The sequence below is a fragment of the Mus pahari genome, chromosome 14 (assembly GCF_900095145.1).
Source record: "Mus pahari chromosome 14, PAHARI_EIJ_v1.1, whole genome shotgun sequence".
NCBI classification, from domain to species: Eukaryota; Metazoa; Chordata; class Mammalia; order Rodentia; family Muridae; genus Mus; species Mus pahari.
The window spans coordinates 12246658-12262617 of record NC_034603.1 but is presented as its reverse complement, the minus strand read 5'-3'; the positions used below and the strand labels follow the sequence as shown (position 1 = coordinate 12262617).

The 15960-nt window shown below is 42.5% G+C and overlaps 1 protein-coding gene across 1 annotated transcript in view; it reads left to right on the top strand.

Annotated features, from left to right (window-relative positions):
- Ttc1 (tetratricopeptide repeat domain 1) overlaps positions 1-10861 on the top strand; it is a 23015-nt gene extending 12154 nt beyond the window's left edge. Inside the window, exons 5-8 of the mRNA XM_021213202.2 lie at positions 2001-2037; positions 2826-2974; positions 4285-4339; positions 10255-10861. Of these exons, the coding sequence (XP_021068861.1) occupies positions 2001-2037; positions 2826-2974; positions 4285-4339; positions 10255-10388 (375 nt within the window). The 3' untranslated portion in view covers positions 10389-10861. The remainder of the gene's footprint in view (positions 1-2000; positions 2038-2825; positions 2975-4284; positions 4340-10254) is intronic.
- Positions 10862-15960: the final 5099 nt, after the last annotated feature.

The window sequence follows — 15960 nt, the reverse complement described above, 5'->3', positions numbered from 1 at the left end:
AAAAAGATATTTGTTATTAAGTCTTGGGTTTTTCTGTCAAGAATATGAACACTGGGAGAAGTGGCTGGCACTTCAGGCAAATGGTATCTTTAAGTGGCAAAATAGGTGTCAGGTAAAGTTTTTTATATATCTGTATTAGTGAGGACTTGGTATTGCCAAGCATGAAGAATGGAGTAAACAGATGTGCAGACATGTGTCTAGACCATGTTGATACTAGTGAGATTTGTTGTAAGCTTATCTGATTTTCTGTCTACTCAACATAATTAGTGTGGCTACATTAAAATATTGGGATTTTTTTTTTTAAGATAAACCCACCTCTTTTAACTATAGCTAATCCAAAGTGCTATGGTGAGTTATTGTCAGCTGTTATATTGGCCGAAGTTGGGTGGACTTGGTTTTATTTTTGTTTTTTTTTTTTGTTGTTAATTGTTTCTTGTTTTTTGTTTAACAAAAAAAAACGCCACCAACAAAAACCCTGACTCGTTAATGTCTTAAATTGTCTAGTACCTTTATCAAAATCATTTTGAGCAACCAAGTTGTTTGTAGAGGCCACAGTTTGTTTGATTGGGGGAGGGGGTGCATGGGCGAAGGGTATTGGAGAGTATGAAACTAGAACACACTTATTGTTGGATTTGGTTTCTAAAGCTACATACATTTTTGGAATGTTTTATGTGGGCAAAGAAATAATTTTATAGAGTAGACAAACCAACATTTTATATTCAAAAAACTAAATCAGTTCTTTGTGGTTTTCAGTGCAGGATCTGTAATGACCCTCCTTCCTCAGCCTCCTGGGGCAGAGGTTGCTGGTGGAGACCAGACTGATGCTTGCCTCAGTTACTTGCTTTTGATTTAAAAAAAAAAAAAAAGAAATGTGTATTAATCAGTAATCAGTATTTATGTGAGTTTTTACACTAGTGTGAAAAATCTGATCTTTCCTGTCGCCACTCTTAGGATATATGCTATCATTGCAAAATGTCATTTTAAAGGTTTATTTTATTATGGGTTCTTTTGTTTTGTTTTGTTCTTATCGTGTGCTTTTGAGACGGTCTCAGTAGTCCCACTGTGACCGGGAACTCACCAACTAGCCCAGACTGCCACAGCGGTGCGGGGTACAGCTGCCTGCCTGCCTACCTCAGCCTCATCAGTGCTAGGATGACAGTTGTCAACCACCAGACTCAGCAATACTTTTAAAGCTGGGCTAACATAATAAACTAGTTATTTTGTTTACTTTACTGTTTGAAACAGGATCTCCTGTACATTTGTTACCAAGCGGCTTTCAGAGACACGCACGTGAACTTTGAATTTTATATGGGAACTAACATCTATTTTCATGTGATTTCCTTGAACAACATTCTTTTTTTTATGTGGAGTGCTATATGTATGTATGCCATATGCATGCTGAATACCCTCAGAGATCAGAAGGATGAGCTCCTGGAACAATTATAAGCAGAACTGCCATGTGCTATCTAAACCTCTGCAAGAACAGCAAGTGCCTTAACTACTGAGCCATCTCTCCAACCCCACATTCTCTTTTATTACTATTCTTTCATGTATTACATTCTAACTGCAGTTTCCCCTCCCTCCTCTACCCCCAATTCCACCACCATCCCAGATCCATGCTGACTCTGCCTCCCCTCAGGAAAGAGCTGGCCTCCTGGGGATATCAACCAAACACAACATACCAAGCTACAATAAGACCACGCATATACCATTAATATGCATAGATTTTTTTTGTTTGTTTGTTTTTTTGTTTTAAGACTGGGTTTCTCTGTGTAGCCCTGGAACTCACTCTGTAGCTCAGGCTAGCCTTGAACTCAGAGATTCACCTGCCAATGCCAAGTGCTGAGATTAAAGATGTATGCCACCACTGCCTGGCTCAACTCTTTATTCTTCATCTTCATACTCATCTTTGATGATCAGATCATGGTAATGTGCCTTTGGATCTTTGAGATGAAACTAGAGGAATATATGTTAATGTGATCTGTCATCTTTCCTTACAGGACAAGAAGGAGATGGCCATCACTGACTGCAGCAAAGGTAAAACTTCTGTTGAAAGAGCATTGCCTCGGTTAGAGAGACAGATTGGGTGTGTATTCAGGCCTGCGTCCCCTCATACTGGAGTTTTAAAGAAGCAGCTTTGAAAGACGGCCTTTTCAGAGGGACTGTACTGTGGAGGAGTCATCGTAGAGGAAGCACGCTTTCGCATGGAGTTTTCAGCCAATTACTTTGCAGTAGTAAATAGGAAAACATTTGAAGCTACTTTGGCATCACAACTCGGATGTGGAACAGAATTTACTTCCCTTCTGGTTACCTGCCTTTGTGACTCATTGAGGAGCTTAGCTACTGAACCCACACTCACAGATGGTTAAAAATATACGTGTATACATCACAGTCCGGGTCTACATATAGAGGGAACATGAAAGGGTTTTGTCTTTCTGAATTTGAATCACGTTGCTTATTATTATACTTTCTATGTTCCATTCATTTTCCTGAAAAACTTTTTACAACAGATTTCCACATTTTTATTACCCATTTGTCTATTGATGGACATCTAGTTTGGCTCCATATCTGTGGCATCGTAAATAGAGAAGCAATAAACACTAATGTGCAACTGACTATCTCTATGGTGGGATGTGGAACTCTCTTAGGTATGCCCAGGAGTGGAATAGTCATATGTATGGTAGTTCTGTTTTTAATGTCTTAGGGAACGTCCAAACTGAAACCCATAGTGGCTGTATTAATTTGCACCACCTCCAATAAATGAGGGCTCTTCTCAGAGTACTTAGAACCCATTCTTGAAATAACAATTTTTTTTCTTTTTACAGCAATTCAGTTAAACCCCACCTACATCCGTGCAATACTGAGGAGAGCTGAATTATATGAGAAAACAGACAAACTAGATGAAGCACTGGAAGATTATAAATCACTGTTAGAAAAAGATCCATCAATACAGCAAGCAAGAGAAGCTTGTATGGTAAAACGAATTTTAAAATATCTTCTCAGACTGGGTGTAATGGTGCATGTCCTTAATCCTAGCACTTAGGAGGCAGAGACAGATGGATCTCTGTGAGGTCAAATTCTGCCTGGTTTATGTGGCAAGTTCCAGGACAGACAGAGCTATAGAATAGAGACCCCCTCAAAAAAAAAAAAAAAAAAAAAAAAAGTTCAGAAGTATTTCCTGTTTCTTTTGCTTTGCACTTAATAAATCTTTAGTCTTCCCGGTTACAACTAAATTCTATTTTTATGATTACCAAAATAAATGGGAGATAGATCTTTGTGATGGCTCCTTATCCCTGGGACTATGTACCATTTGATCTCCACATATATGAGCCAGCATGATAACACACTCCTGTAATCCCAGAACTGGAGGGAAAAGAAACCTGATTTTTGAAACCAGCTGGACTATACAGAAAGACCTATCCCGAGAAGTTAGTTAAATAAATGAGCTGTGTAAGCTTTTCTTTTTGCATTGGGGTTATTTTGTTCTCTATAATTACACAGTTTAGTGAATCTACTAAAATTTTATCTTATTTTGTGTGAGTATTTCGCTTGCAAGCATATCTGTGTGCCACATGGTGCTTGGTGCCTATGGAGGTTAGAAGAAAGCATCAGATCCCTAGAAATGAAATTGATGGGTGATTATGACCTATCCTTTTGTGATCTATTTGTGGTCTTTGTCTATTTGTTTAAGATAGTGTCTCATTCTAACCCAAGTTGACCTCAAATGAATCATCATCTTGCCCGAACCCCTTAGTTTGGGGTTTTTGAGACTAAGCTTTACTGGCTAGTAACTCTTTACTTAAGCAGACTGGCCTCCAACTCTCTGTCATCCTTCTGCGTAGGATTACAGGTGTGTGCACCGCTACTGGCTTATTCACAAACTTGTCCTGAGGCCTACCTTTGATCTAGACATTGTCTCCACCTTAGAATGCAATGGGGCGGCTCAGCAGGTAAAGGCTGGCTGCCAAGCCTGATGCCCCGGGTTCAGTCCCTAGAGCCCACATGACGACAGGAAAAAGTCTGCCCCAGAGAGTTACCTTCTGATCACCACACACAGACACACAAGAACTGAGAGTTAGAGAAATGACTGGTTATGAGTACTCCCTGCTCTTGAAGAGGACCCAGCTCAGTTCCCAGAACCCACTCCAACCAGTGGATCCCACACTCTCTTCTGCGAAGACACACAGAAAAAGAAAAAACCCTTAATTTTTTAGGAGAACTGAGAATCTTGTCAGATTTATTAAGAATTTCTTACCAAATGCTTGTTTCTACTTTTTTCCTCAGAGATTACCTAAGCAAATTGAAGAACGTAATGAAAGGTTAAAAGAGGAGATGTTGGGTAAGTTTGCTTCCATTGCTTTCTCTCTTGATCAGAACAGCTAGGAGACTAGGGTAAGACCAAAACTGCTTTCATTTGCGTAGAGAACAGCAGTTAAGAATCTCTGAGGTGTATGCATGAGTGTGTATTGTTTAAACTGGTGTGTGTGTGTGTGTGTGTGTGTGTGTGTGTGTGTGTGTGTGTGTGTGTGTGTGTTCAGACTGCTGCTTTGCAGCAATTCTAGGGACAAAGCCCTGCTCGACCGACCGTTTTTTAATTTCAGGAAGCACAGTCGGCTTAGAGAGGGATCAGCGTTTTCAGGAACCAGAGTTCTACCTTGTCTTTCACATGATAATCTCAAAACCCAGTTGAGTCTTTCCATTGCATAATCGCCGCTTAAGGTTTTATGTTTATTTACTCTTCAATCATTAGAGCCAGTAATGTCAGAATAAAGTGAGTTTTGGGTTGAAAGTAGCACTAAAAATCACATTAGTTCTTGGGAAGAAGTGAGAAGTATGTGGAGTAAACAGAAGGGGCGGAGGCTGAGGAGATTTCTCAGAGGGCCTGAGTTCACAACCCATGTTTAAAATAGGCAGGGCGAAATACATCTGTAACCCTAGCAGCGGGACACAGAGACAGGAGGGTCCCTTGACCTCTGTGGCCTGCTACTCTCACTGATGGAAAGTTCCAGGTTCAGTGAGAGACAGGAATAGAGGGTACCCAGTGTTGACCTCTGCACACCAATGCACATGCCCACAAAATGGGGCAGGGGTCGGAGGAGCATTGGGGCATGGATTCTCTTATCTTAGAGTTGCCAGAACATTTCCTAGTTGGAATCAGAGCCTCCTGATTTCTGCTTTACTAAGGACCTGTGGGGTTCCTAGACGATTGTATTGTCTGTCTAACCTTTCTCATACGACCCTGCTGTGAAGCTGCTGCACCTTCCTGATGAATATATTCTAAAATTTATTTTTTTTTTATGTGCATTGGTATTTTCCCTGCATATATGTCTGCATGATGGTGTCAAATCCCCAGGAACTAGAGTTACAGACAGTTGCAAGCTGCCTCTGGAAGAGCAGCCGGTGCTCTTAACTACTGAGCCATCTCTCCAGTCCCCTTTTTAAAATTTATCTGTTTGCACTTTTTAGATGAATATATTCTAAACCTTTGATGTGCATTGCAAGGGCATGGACCTAGAAGAAAATGAGAGTAAAATACATTAGTTTAGCCATATATAGTTTGATAACAGTATCTAGAGAGTGTGCATAGACTTCCCAGTAGATCACTCGGGTAGATGAATTAGTGGACTTTTTCCACTCTTAACATCTTTTTGCCCACAAAATTTTTACATGGTCCTATGCATATAATTATATGTGTGTATGTATATTATATATCAAACATTCATTGATAACAAATTGTAAGCTTTATTTGAAATAACTATTTAAGAGGCAAGAGAGATGGCTCAGCAGTTAAGAACATTTATTGATCTTGCAGAGAGCTGGTTTTGGCTCCCAGAACCCACATGGCAGCTAACAACCATCTATAATTCCAACTTCAGAGGCTCCAGTGCTTCTGTGACCTCTTTGGGCTCTCCATGCACATACACTCACACATACATGTAAAATAAAGTTAATCTCTAAAAATGGTAATACTTTAACATAATTTAGCCTGTCTTCAATGTAAGAGCAAATTTGTAATAATGAGAAATGCATTTTACATAGAGAAATAAAACTACACTGAAGTGCTGGTGCCGCAGGACATTGTAAGCATAATCGTTTTGAGAGTGGCTTGATAGTGTGGTTTTAGGGTTATCAGTGCTGAGTTTGACACCTGACATAAATACATGCTACAAGGTGGCAGGAGTATATTTAGTGCCATTGGGAAATGTTGCCCTAATCTCAAACCAAAATGACCTAATTTTTTTAAGTGAAACTCAAATCAGCAACATAGTTTTTAAAATTAAATATTATAACATAACAAAAGATAAACAAATCTGATACTTACATTCTTAGGAATAACGATAGAAAAATTAACCATTGTTTTAGAAAGCAAAAAGCTTTAGCTCAATAATCTTGAATCTGAGTCTGTTTTCAAGCACTAACAAATACCATATAGACACTTAGACATACATACATACATAATCAAAAATAGAATGTTTTTATTTTAATAATAAATAAAAGTGAAACTGGTCGGCCATTCCAGGATTCCTGAAGGTCAGCTCTCAGAGGGCAAGAATAAATTCCTAGCATTACTTCCCCGCTTAGGTAGCTGCTTGGAGAGCAAGCCTTTCAGACCCATCAGAATGCTTGCTTAGAGGATTTTTAACACACGCAAGATCTGTGAGCCATTCTTAGTAACTTACTGAGAAGGTAAGAGTTGTGTTCTTAGTGACCAGACAATGATGCTAGCGTAAGTCTCAGAACTATCTGATTACAGTAGACATTTGTCATCGTCTGGCAAATGCTTTATCCTAAGCTGTTCAGCCAGGGAATCTTTGAGACAAGTAGAACTGTGTGTGTTCTAGTGGTTCTTCCTGAATCTCATGTTATATCAGTTATTTGAGCTATAAGATACTATATTCCTCTCCTTATTAGAGGTGGATGGTTACAGTTAGTTTTTCAACAGTGTCTCAAGATTCCAGAAACCAACTGCAGAAGGAAGTTGCCTTTGAAGAACGTTTATTTAATTTTGTAATTTTGTTCTCTTTGGAGAACAAGATTTAATATACAGATCATCATCACTGGAGTGTGCCACCCCAGACGTACTGAAGTGAAATCAGTGACCCTTACTTGGGAATGTGACTGCACAATAAGAAGGGGAGACGTAAGATCTTAATATAATAGGTTCCACTATATAAGGGACATGTTGTCATGTTTGTTGAAGATGCCAAGTTTGCTAGAGGAGGGAATAAGGAAATCTGATTGCTGTCAAGGTAGGGAGACATAGCATTAGCAGCCTGAGACATGTATGGCAGATAGGCTTCCTTGAGATGAGGGGACTGCTTCAGCCTCTAAATATTGACACTGGCCCAAACAGCAACAGGAAAGTGTCTGTGATGTGTGTATTAAGCACTGTCTTCACAGAAGTTGGTTGCTTCTCTGCCATCATCATAGACAGCAATAAGTGACTTTTTCAGACACTAAAAACCTGAGTCCATCATATATGTTGTGTTCCTTTGAGTTCCCATTAGCTGGACCGTGGCTTCAGACTCTTTGCCAAGCATCATAGAGATATTAGTTCATGAATAAATGGCCTCTGGGTAACTTCCAGAGCACCATTAAGCTTTCCCCTTTTGACCCATTCGCTGTCAGTGGACTCCTGTAGCACAGCAGCCATAGGACACTAAGCCTGGCTCAGGACCTGAATATAGACAGAATGCCACCTCCTGTCTTCTTCCCCACCCATGGGAAGTATGGCTCACTGTCTCTGCCTGTCTTGTTTTCCATCAAATTCTCGGTTTACAACTATCTCTGTGTAGACCACATTGCGTACAGTTTTATTCATCTGTACTACAAAAGGAGCTGCACATATGTACACTGCACATGGTAAGTGAAGTAACCCATCAGAGGGTCTTGGGTTTTTTCTACAAAGGAGACTTGACTTTGTGCTCTGTTCTGCGTCTCTACACAGGAGAGTCTTCCACTGCAGCTTCAGCAAAGCCCCTGGGGAACCAGGGCAGCCTCCCCCTGATCTATCCCTGCATGCCTAGGCAGCCCATAGGTGGGCTGATAGATTTTAGTTTTCTCTGTGTTTGGAGAAGCATTGGAGTTCAAAGATCTTCATGCAAGTCCTTCAGCTTGCTGGGCAAAGTGAGAATCTAGAGAGGTTTGAATGTTTTACTTTTAGCTTAGGATAATCTTTGAGCACTCAAAGAACACTTTTTGTTTTGTATAGATCAGCCTAAAACCAAGCCATTGGTGCCTACGAATACTGCACTATGGAACAGAATGGCATAGCATTGCTCTGTAGTCCAGGAGAGCTTGAACTCAGGGCAGTTCTCTTGCCTCAGCCTTCTTAGTGCTAGAAATACAAGCATGTATCGGCACACCTGTTCCCATAATGACATTTTATTGTGTTTTGTGGCTTTTCTTTTCCTTGCCCTCTTTTAATAACCCCAGAATAAGCAGCTCATGTTCTTGGAACTGTTTGTGATTCATTTTTCCCTAAGGACAATTTTTGTATGTTGTAATGCCCCACCTGAACATCTGTCCCTGTGCCTGTGCTTCTGGACTTTTGTCTGCTTGGGGGTGCAGGTACCCAAGGTTTATGTCAGTGGTGCTCTGTGGGCCTAGGTACCAGAAGTTTTCCATGGAGATCTTTGTTCAGGTCGGGTGCGAGGGTTCCAGCGAAGGGAAGCGAGTGCAGGCAGAAAGGTGAAGTTTCTGACATGCCTTCCAGGTCGCTCGGTAACTCCGAGCTGCTCTGCACTGAGTTGGGTTGGGCTGGGTCAACTAGAAGCGGACTAAACAGTGAGGAGTGCGGTGGGACCTCAGGTGGCTCTTCGGGAGAGATCTCTTCCCAAATGTTACAGCCCTTGGAACGAAAGACTCAGATGAAGGAATAGTTCTCGAGTACCTTTAATTCCCTGGATGGATTTATATACAGTTCTGGGGGTGATTCAGGGTTTCACAGCAGGCACCTCTCATTGGCTTGGACTGAGAGTTTGGGGGAAACCTTATTTGCATGTGGCTGATAGCCACGCCTCTCCTGTGGGGGCTATGGGAGGGCCGTAACTTCGACAGGAGCCAGGGGTCCAGGAGACATGCGGGAACACCTTCCATACCATGTTGGTGAAAATTATCACCACCCATCGGGTTCTACCGGGGTTCAGAGCTCAGCTCGACTGGAGACCGGGCTGTCTGTGCATAGCCCATTGCCCCACAGTGCTCACAGACAGCAGCAGTGAGCATTTGTGCTCTAGATATTAGTGTGGGGTACCTACAAGAGGGTGATCACCCCAGGTTCTGGGAGCTGGCTCCAAAAATGGATTAACTTTTCTTCAGATAAGTCTTTCTGGGCGAGATCTCCAGATGAAGTCCAGAAGCCTCGCTGTGAAGACCATACAACTTGACAAGTGCTTCACTTGGTCTTTCCTCTAGAGGACTCAGGGTGGCAAATGTTGCTAGCAAGGAACACAAAGGAGCATATTACTCTGAGCATTATGCTGTCTCTTCCCATCTTACCCTCATGCTTATCTCCTTGCAAGCAGACCTGGAAGAAAGTTAAATGCAGTTTAGAAAGCATTGAAACTTCAGTCTCTCCTATCTCAGTCAAAAATTTCCAGAACATTCATAGTTTCATAAATTCTGTCCACTACTCCATAAATGCCCAAATCTCTTGGGAGTCCCATCTTAACACACAAACTCCAAGGGCCTCTCTGTCTCAGAACAACCTAGAGTCCTTATTTTTTGGTATGTCTTCATTACTTAAGTGATGAGTGAGTAAAGCTTGAAGCTAGAACAGGGAAGCCTGGGATATTGAAGTTGGTGGCATTATACAAATGAACAAGACCTCTTCTCCCCCAGAAGATAACAAAAGCCTTGAAACAGGCTGAGTGGGAGGCCAAGAGTGCACTGGTAAACGCAGGAGGCTCAGTAGAAATGTGCTGTGTTGGGGTGAACTCAGCAGCTGTTGTTTTCCTTGGGACAGGTGAGTTAAGGAGCCACTGTCCTCACATCCAGGAAGGCCAGGCTCGGCCAGATGCCTTCACCCCGCACTCGGGATGGACATTCCTGTCCTTTGTAATTCCAGCCACTTGACAGGAGATTTTGACTCTGGAGGGAACCTGAAGGACTGTGAGCTCAGGCAGTGGAGTGACAACGCCCCTGAGAGGGAAGAGGCTGAGAACCCTCCCAGAAAGTGTCAGGTCCTGACAAGAGTTAACTGGTGTGTCCTGCTGTGTTCCTGCATTCATCTGAGTTGTTTTTATGTTGCAGGTAAACTAAAAGATCTTGGCAACTTGGTTCTGCGACCTTTTGGGCTCTCCACAGAAAATTTCCAGATCAAGCAGGATTCTTCTACTGGCTCCTACTCCATCAATTTTGTTCAAAATCCAAATAATAATAGATAACAGAAATAACAATAGTCTTAACGGCTGACTGGGAGGCCATGAACTGTTCACAAGGAGCACGGCTCTGCAGGTGTTTAATGTTTAAAAGCATCTTATCTAAGAAAGGCAATGTAGTAGAACCAGAGGCGCCTTCTTGCTTTTGTTTTATGATCAGAGTGGAATGTGCCTCCTGATGTATGAGCCTCATTAATTTCCATTTTAAGGTGGTGTCTGTGCAGCTGTGTCCCTGGTTCTGGCTGTTTTCTGTCTGGTGGAGAAGCCTGCTTGTCAAAGCTGACCTCTTAGAGCTGCACAAATGTGCTAGCTACCAAAAACCTCCCATAACCATGCAAGCCTGTCAGTTGAGTGATGACCATACATATGGACAGGGTCCCCTCCTGCTGTCCCTCCCTGCTCACACTTGCTCAGATGCTGCAATGCAGGGACTTCAGCATTCTTGAGTTCCTCCGTGTTAATAAAAACATCCTGTGACAGCTGGGGACTATGTTGTTAATTTTGTTCCCTTAACAGCAGCTGAAGCAGATTCTATATGACATTTAGAACCAGTTCTGGTTTCCATCGAGGTCACTGATTCTGAATCCCACAAGACTAAAGGTTTTGCTGCTTGACTCTCTTAAATAACTGATCAGTGTGCCTGAATTGAGGACTCCTGCTTCACAGGCCATCCGAGTCAGTCTTCAGTTTTGTGAAGGTTGTGAAATTAGCGGTTCTGACCGAGCATCAGTGCTAATCTCAGCTTAAAATGCCATCATTCAGAATGGTTTGTCTCCAGACAGAGCATGTCTGTGTAGGCTGCATGAAGGCAGGAGTGTCCAGGAGAGGTTTTTGTTTACCTAGGCATCTGTTGATGCTAGTTGAGCTTTCAGGTAGTAGTTGAGTGTCACAGTGACATGTATGCCTTATTTTGCAGACAAGCTGTCATGTTATTTTGTGAGCTGTGTGTAACAACTGTCCTGGGACTTACGTGCTTCAACATTGAGTAGCTTTTGGCAAAAGTTTCTGTACAACTTGTGTGATTTTTTTTTTTCTATACATATGCTTTTCAGGGAAACTAGATGCCAGATTTAACATGTAATCAGCAGATCTGAGTGTTGTAGCTAATACCTGTAAACCCCAGCACTTAGGAGGCCAAGGCAGGAGGATTGCCACAAACTCCAGACTGATTAAGTCTCAATCTGGAAGACAGACTTGGCCAGTCACTGGTGCACACCTTCCCCTCCCGAAGTTCCTGGGCTTTCAGGAAGCAAGCCTGGGGTTTCTACAAGATAGGCCCTTAAGTTCTATGTGTAGGTGTATGCTTGTGTGAGTTTATATATATACCATGTGCACACAGAGACTTACCTCACAGAGACCAGAAACTGGAGTCAGTTGGGAGCCACCATGTGGTTGCTAGTAACCAAACGAATTCTCTGCAAGGGCAATATGCACTTTTAATTGATGAGTCATCTCTAGCCCTTTCTGAAAGATCTCTGGCCCAAAGAACAGGAAATGATATTCTAGTTACATGTCCTGATAGGCATTGCTGTAGGGCATGGAGCTATTGCTTTGTTGTATGCGTTTGTACATCCAAGAAGTTGGAGGCCAGAAGCTGCAGCTAGCTATCTTCCTCAGTCACTACACAGTTCTTACTGATCTACAACCCAGTAGACCATGTCTCAGATTTACCTGCCTGTGCCTCATGCATGCTAGGTACTTAATGAACCATCTCTAGGTGTTGGGGGTTTAGAAACCCTCTCCCTTCCTCCAGCCCACAAACTGTTAGAGAATGTGAAGGGAGGCCAGCATTGCATGGGCTTGCAGAAAGGAAAGGGGGAGTCTTGTGGCTGCTTAGACACCCATAATCCAACCCCCAAATCTAAGATTTTGAAAATGTTTGGCAATAGCAAAATCATAAAATGGAACAGGTACGTAGAGAGCTGTCTCCTGGTGCTCTACTAACTTCTGATTTGAAAATCCTGTGATTTCTTCCCTCACCCCAAATGGTACACCTGAGTTTACTTCTTTGGGAATGCTGGGGATTGAGAGCTACAGCCTAGACCTCAGAATTTCAATAAGGTACGTAGGTGCACACGTGTGTGGTTTGGTTTTTGGTTGGTTGGTTGGTTGGTTTTTTTGTTTTGTTTTTGAGACAGGGTCAATTATAACCAGGCTGGCCTCCTAATCCTGCCTCCACCTCCCAAAGTACATTACAGGCATGTAATGTACAGCTCACCCAATGACATGTATTCTAATTCCAGCAATATTGCAGAAGGTAAAAACAATTTTCAATCTCATTTTAGAATTGTTTTGAAAAAACCCGACACAGTGGCACCTGCCTGTAGTAACCAAGCACCTGAGAAGAGAAGACAGCAAACACTGTTAACTACATAAGAGTCTCAAGAAATAAAACTCTGAGGAGAGACATTCTCTACAATAAGCTGAGAACGGGCTACTAAGTGATAGAGTATACACCTCAGCATGTGAGAGCCATTGGTTTCACTCCTAGCACTGGAGGAGGCAGGCTGTGATCTATCGTTTCCTGCACTATGGTTCCTAGATTCTTAGCACCAGGAGATTCCACAAGAGATACTAACAATGTGAACGCAAAGGTCTTCAGAGTCTGTGTCCATTTAGTGCCTATTTGGGTTTGTTTTTTAAGATGAGTACACTGTAGCTGTCCTTACACACACCAGAAGAGGGCATCAGATTCCATTATAGATGGTTGTGATCCATCATATGGTTGCTGAGATTGAACTCAGAACCTCTAGGAAAGCAGTTAGTTAGTGCTCTTAAACACTGAGGCATCTCTCCAACCCCTTGGTTTTGTTTTTAAGATTTATTTTTATTTGTTTAATGTATATGAGTGCTTTATCTGAATGTAAAGATTAAAGCCGCCTGCCTCCACCTTCCAAAAGCTAAGATTTATAAAAAGTGCTACTACATGCATCTTTAAAACGTAGAAAGTAGCCCTACTATCAGCCTAGAGGGCTTGTGTATTTTTTTTTTTTCATACTCCACAGATATCACTGGGAGGCAGTGAAAGGCCAGTGGATTGATTTTTCCTATGTATGGTCAGGAAAGGACTTGGCTGTGAGTTCAAGGCCAACCTGTTCTACATAATGAGTTCCTGGCCAATCACAGGTACATGCCTTATTAATGAGTAGATGGATGGCCTGTCACCAAGGCCAAATGAAATTCTGGCAAATGTGAAGGGCTCCACTAGGATTACTCAGCAACGAGAATCCAGGAGCTATATACATGAACTCATAGGTTCTGTTACGAGGTCACTTTTTTTTTTTTTAAGATTTATTTATTATATGTAAGTACACTGTAGCTGTCTTCAGACATTCCAGAAGAGGGTGCCAGATCTTGTTACAGATGGTTGTGAGCCACCATGTGGTTGCTGGAATTTGAACTCAGGACCTTTGGAAGAGCAGTCAGGTGTTCTTACCTGCTGAGCCACCTCACCAGCCCCATGAGGTCACTAGAAGCTACTCTTTGTCTTAGTCATGTAGAACATCCTCAGTTTTTTCACATCTTGGTTATCTGTAAGAGTTTCTTGAGACTTTCAGAAGTTCCTAGCCTGCAATTTCAGTGTCTCCATCCCTCTGGCTATATTTCCTATATCCACATCCACACCATATGGTGACTTTCACCTGGGTGGTTTTCCATTGGTGCAGTGTCTCCAGAGGCTTGGCCATACTTAGGGCTATTGTACAGTAAACTCATACCATTGTCATTCTATATACCATTCACCATAGATTACTTAATTTTACTTACATTGTAGATTACACCACTCTTACATTCACCTTCCACTCTTAGAATCCTGCCTGCCTATATTCTGTGCTATTTAACTCAGGCCTTGGACGTACTAGGCAAGGCCCTTGTGTCTTGGGCAGCTTAAACTTCTATAGCCCAGCCTAGCAATGAGTGATCTTCCTGTTGCAGCCTCAGTTGACAGACCTGTTTCCTCTTTCTGCGTGTGCCTATTTTCACAGCACTGCTGCCAGTTAGGCTGGTGGTGCTAGTATTGTTAGCCCATACTTGTACTTCATCCCATCTCTCCAAAGTGTCACACAAATGTGCTTCTAAGTGAACATTACACTATGTCCAGATACAGAAGTAAGGCAGTTGTTGCTAAGCCTGCCTAGTGACTCATGTTACAGTACTGGGCACACATCTCAGCTTTAGCAGAATGCCCAGACATTGTTTTGTCAAAGTTGCTCGGGTACAAGACATTTGTGGATGATAAGGTAGAGGACCACTTTAATGTTAGCTGTGCTGACAGATTTTTGTTTGTTGATGCTGAGTATCTGATCTTGCCTCTAAACCCACTGGTATCAGTATTCATGTACCCAGGGTGACTTAGGAAGACCAGATAGGGGCTCTTCAGTGCCATTCTGAATAGACAGCAGGGTGTGAGCTAAAAGCAAATGTTACACATAAACCTGAGAGGCTATATATTCCTAAGTGCTAAGCTGGCCTGAAAACCCCACCTTTTACAAGCTTAGCAGGGTCCAGGATGTCAAAATGAAAGGGTATGTAGGTCAGGAGCCCAAGAGTCAGACTGTTCAGACAGCTGTGCAAGGTAATGGTAGCTTTATTTGCTGAGAGGTGATGGGGTGCTTTCTTTGAGACGGGGTCTCGTGTATCCCAGACTAGTGTTGAACTTAGTATGTAACTAAGGATGACCTGGAGTCTCCTAGCCTGTTGGGCTTTCTTTTCAGATGGCAGCTTCTACTGTATCCCAGGCTGGCCTCAAACTCAAGATCATCCTGTTTCAGCCTGAGTACTGGCCCCGAGTAAAAGCTTTACAGGAAGATTGTTCAGGTCCCTTCTAAGGCCTGATCAGACACTAGTGCAAAGTGGCAAGCCTCTGTGCTTTGCTCTAGGGTTGTCCTTGGGACCAAAAATATGGCCAGAGTTACTGGAGTTGAACAGAGCTGTCCCAACACAATACAGCAGCCTTATTAGCCAAAATACAGAGGCAGCAGCCAAGTCACCACCTCTCTTCCTTTGCCCTTCTGTGGTCACTCCTCTACCCTGCCCCTTTTCCCTTCAGACAAGGTCTCCTACATAGTCCTGCTGGCCTTGAACTCACTATGAAGACCAGAATAGCCTCGAGCTCAGAGATCTACCTCCCAAATAGTCATGTGACACCAGGGTTGGTTTTTTTTTAACCCCCTTTTTAAGATGCTAAACTTTGTTGACAGTCCTGTGTATGTTTTGTGCATCCATACCACCTTTGCAAAATCTCCCTGAATTAACTTCAGTTTGGTGGCTGTGATCTTTTTCAGCCTGTCACCTCCATCCTTGATCAGCTCAGTTCTTCTATCATTTGGATTCCCTTCAAAAAAGGAGGCTGAACTTGGTAGCACACCTTTAATCCCACCTTTAATTGCACTCATGGGGCAAAGACAGAGAGATCTGTTAAGTTTGTAGCTACCCTGGCCTATGGGGTCCAGGACAGCCAAAGTAAGACCTTCTACATTTCAGTTAACATAGAAGGAAGCTGTGGGGCAGAGCTGGAGAGATGGCTTAGCAGTTAAGAGCACTTGTTGAACTTGGTGAAGAAGACCTGAGTTCAATTCCC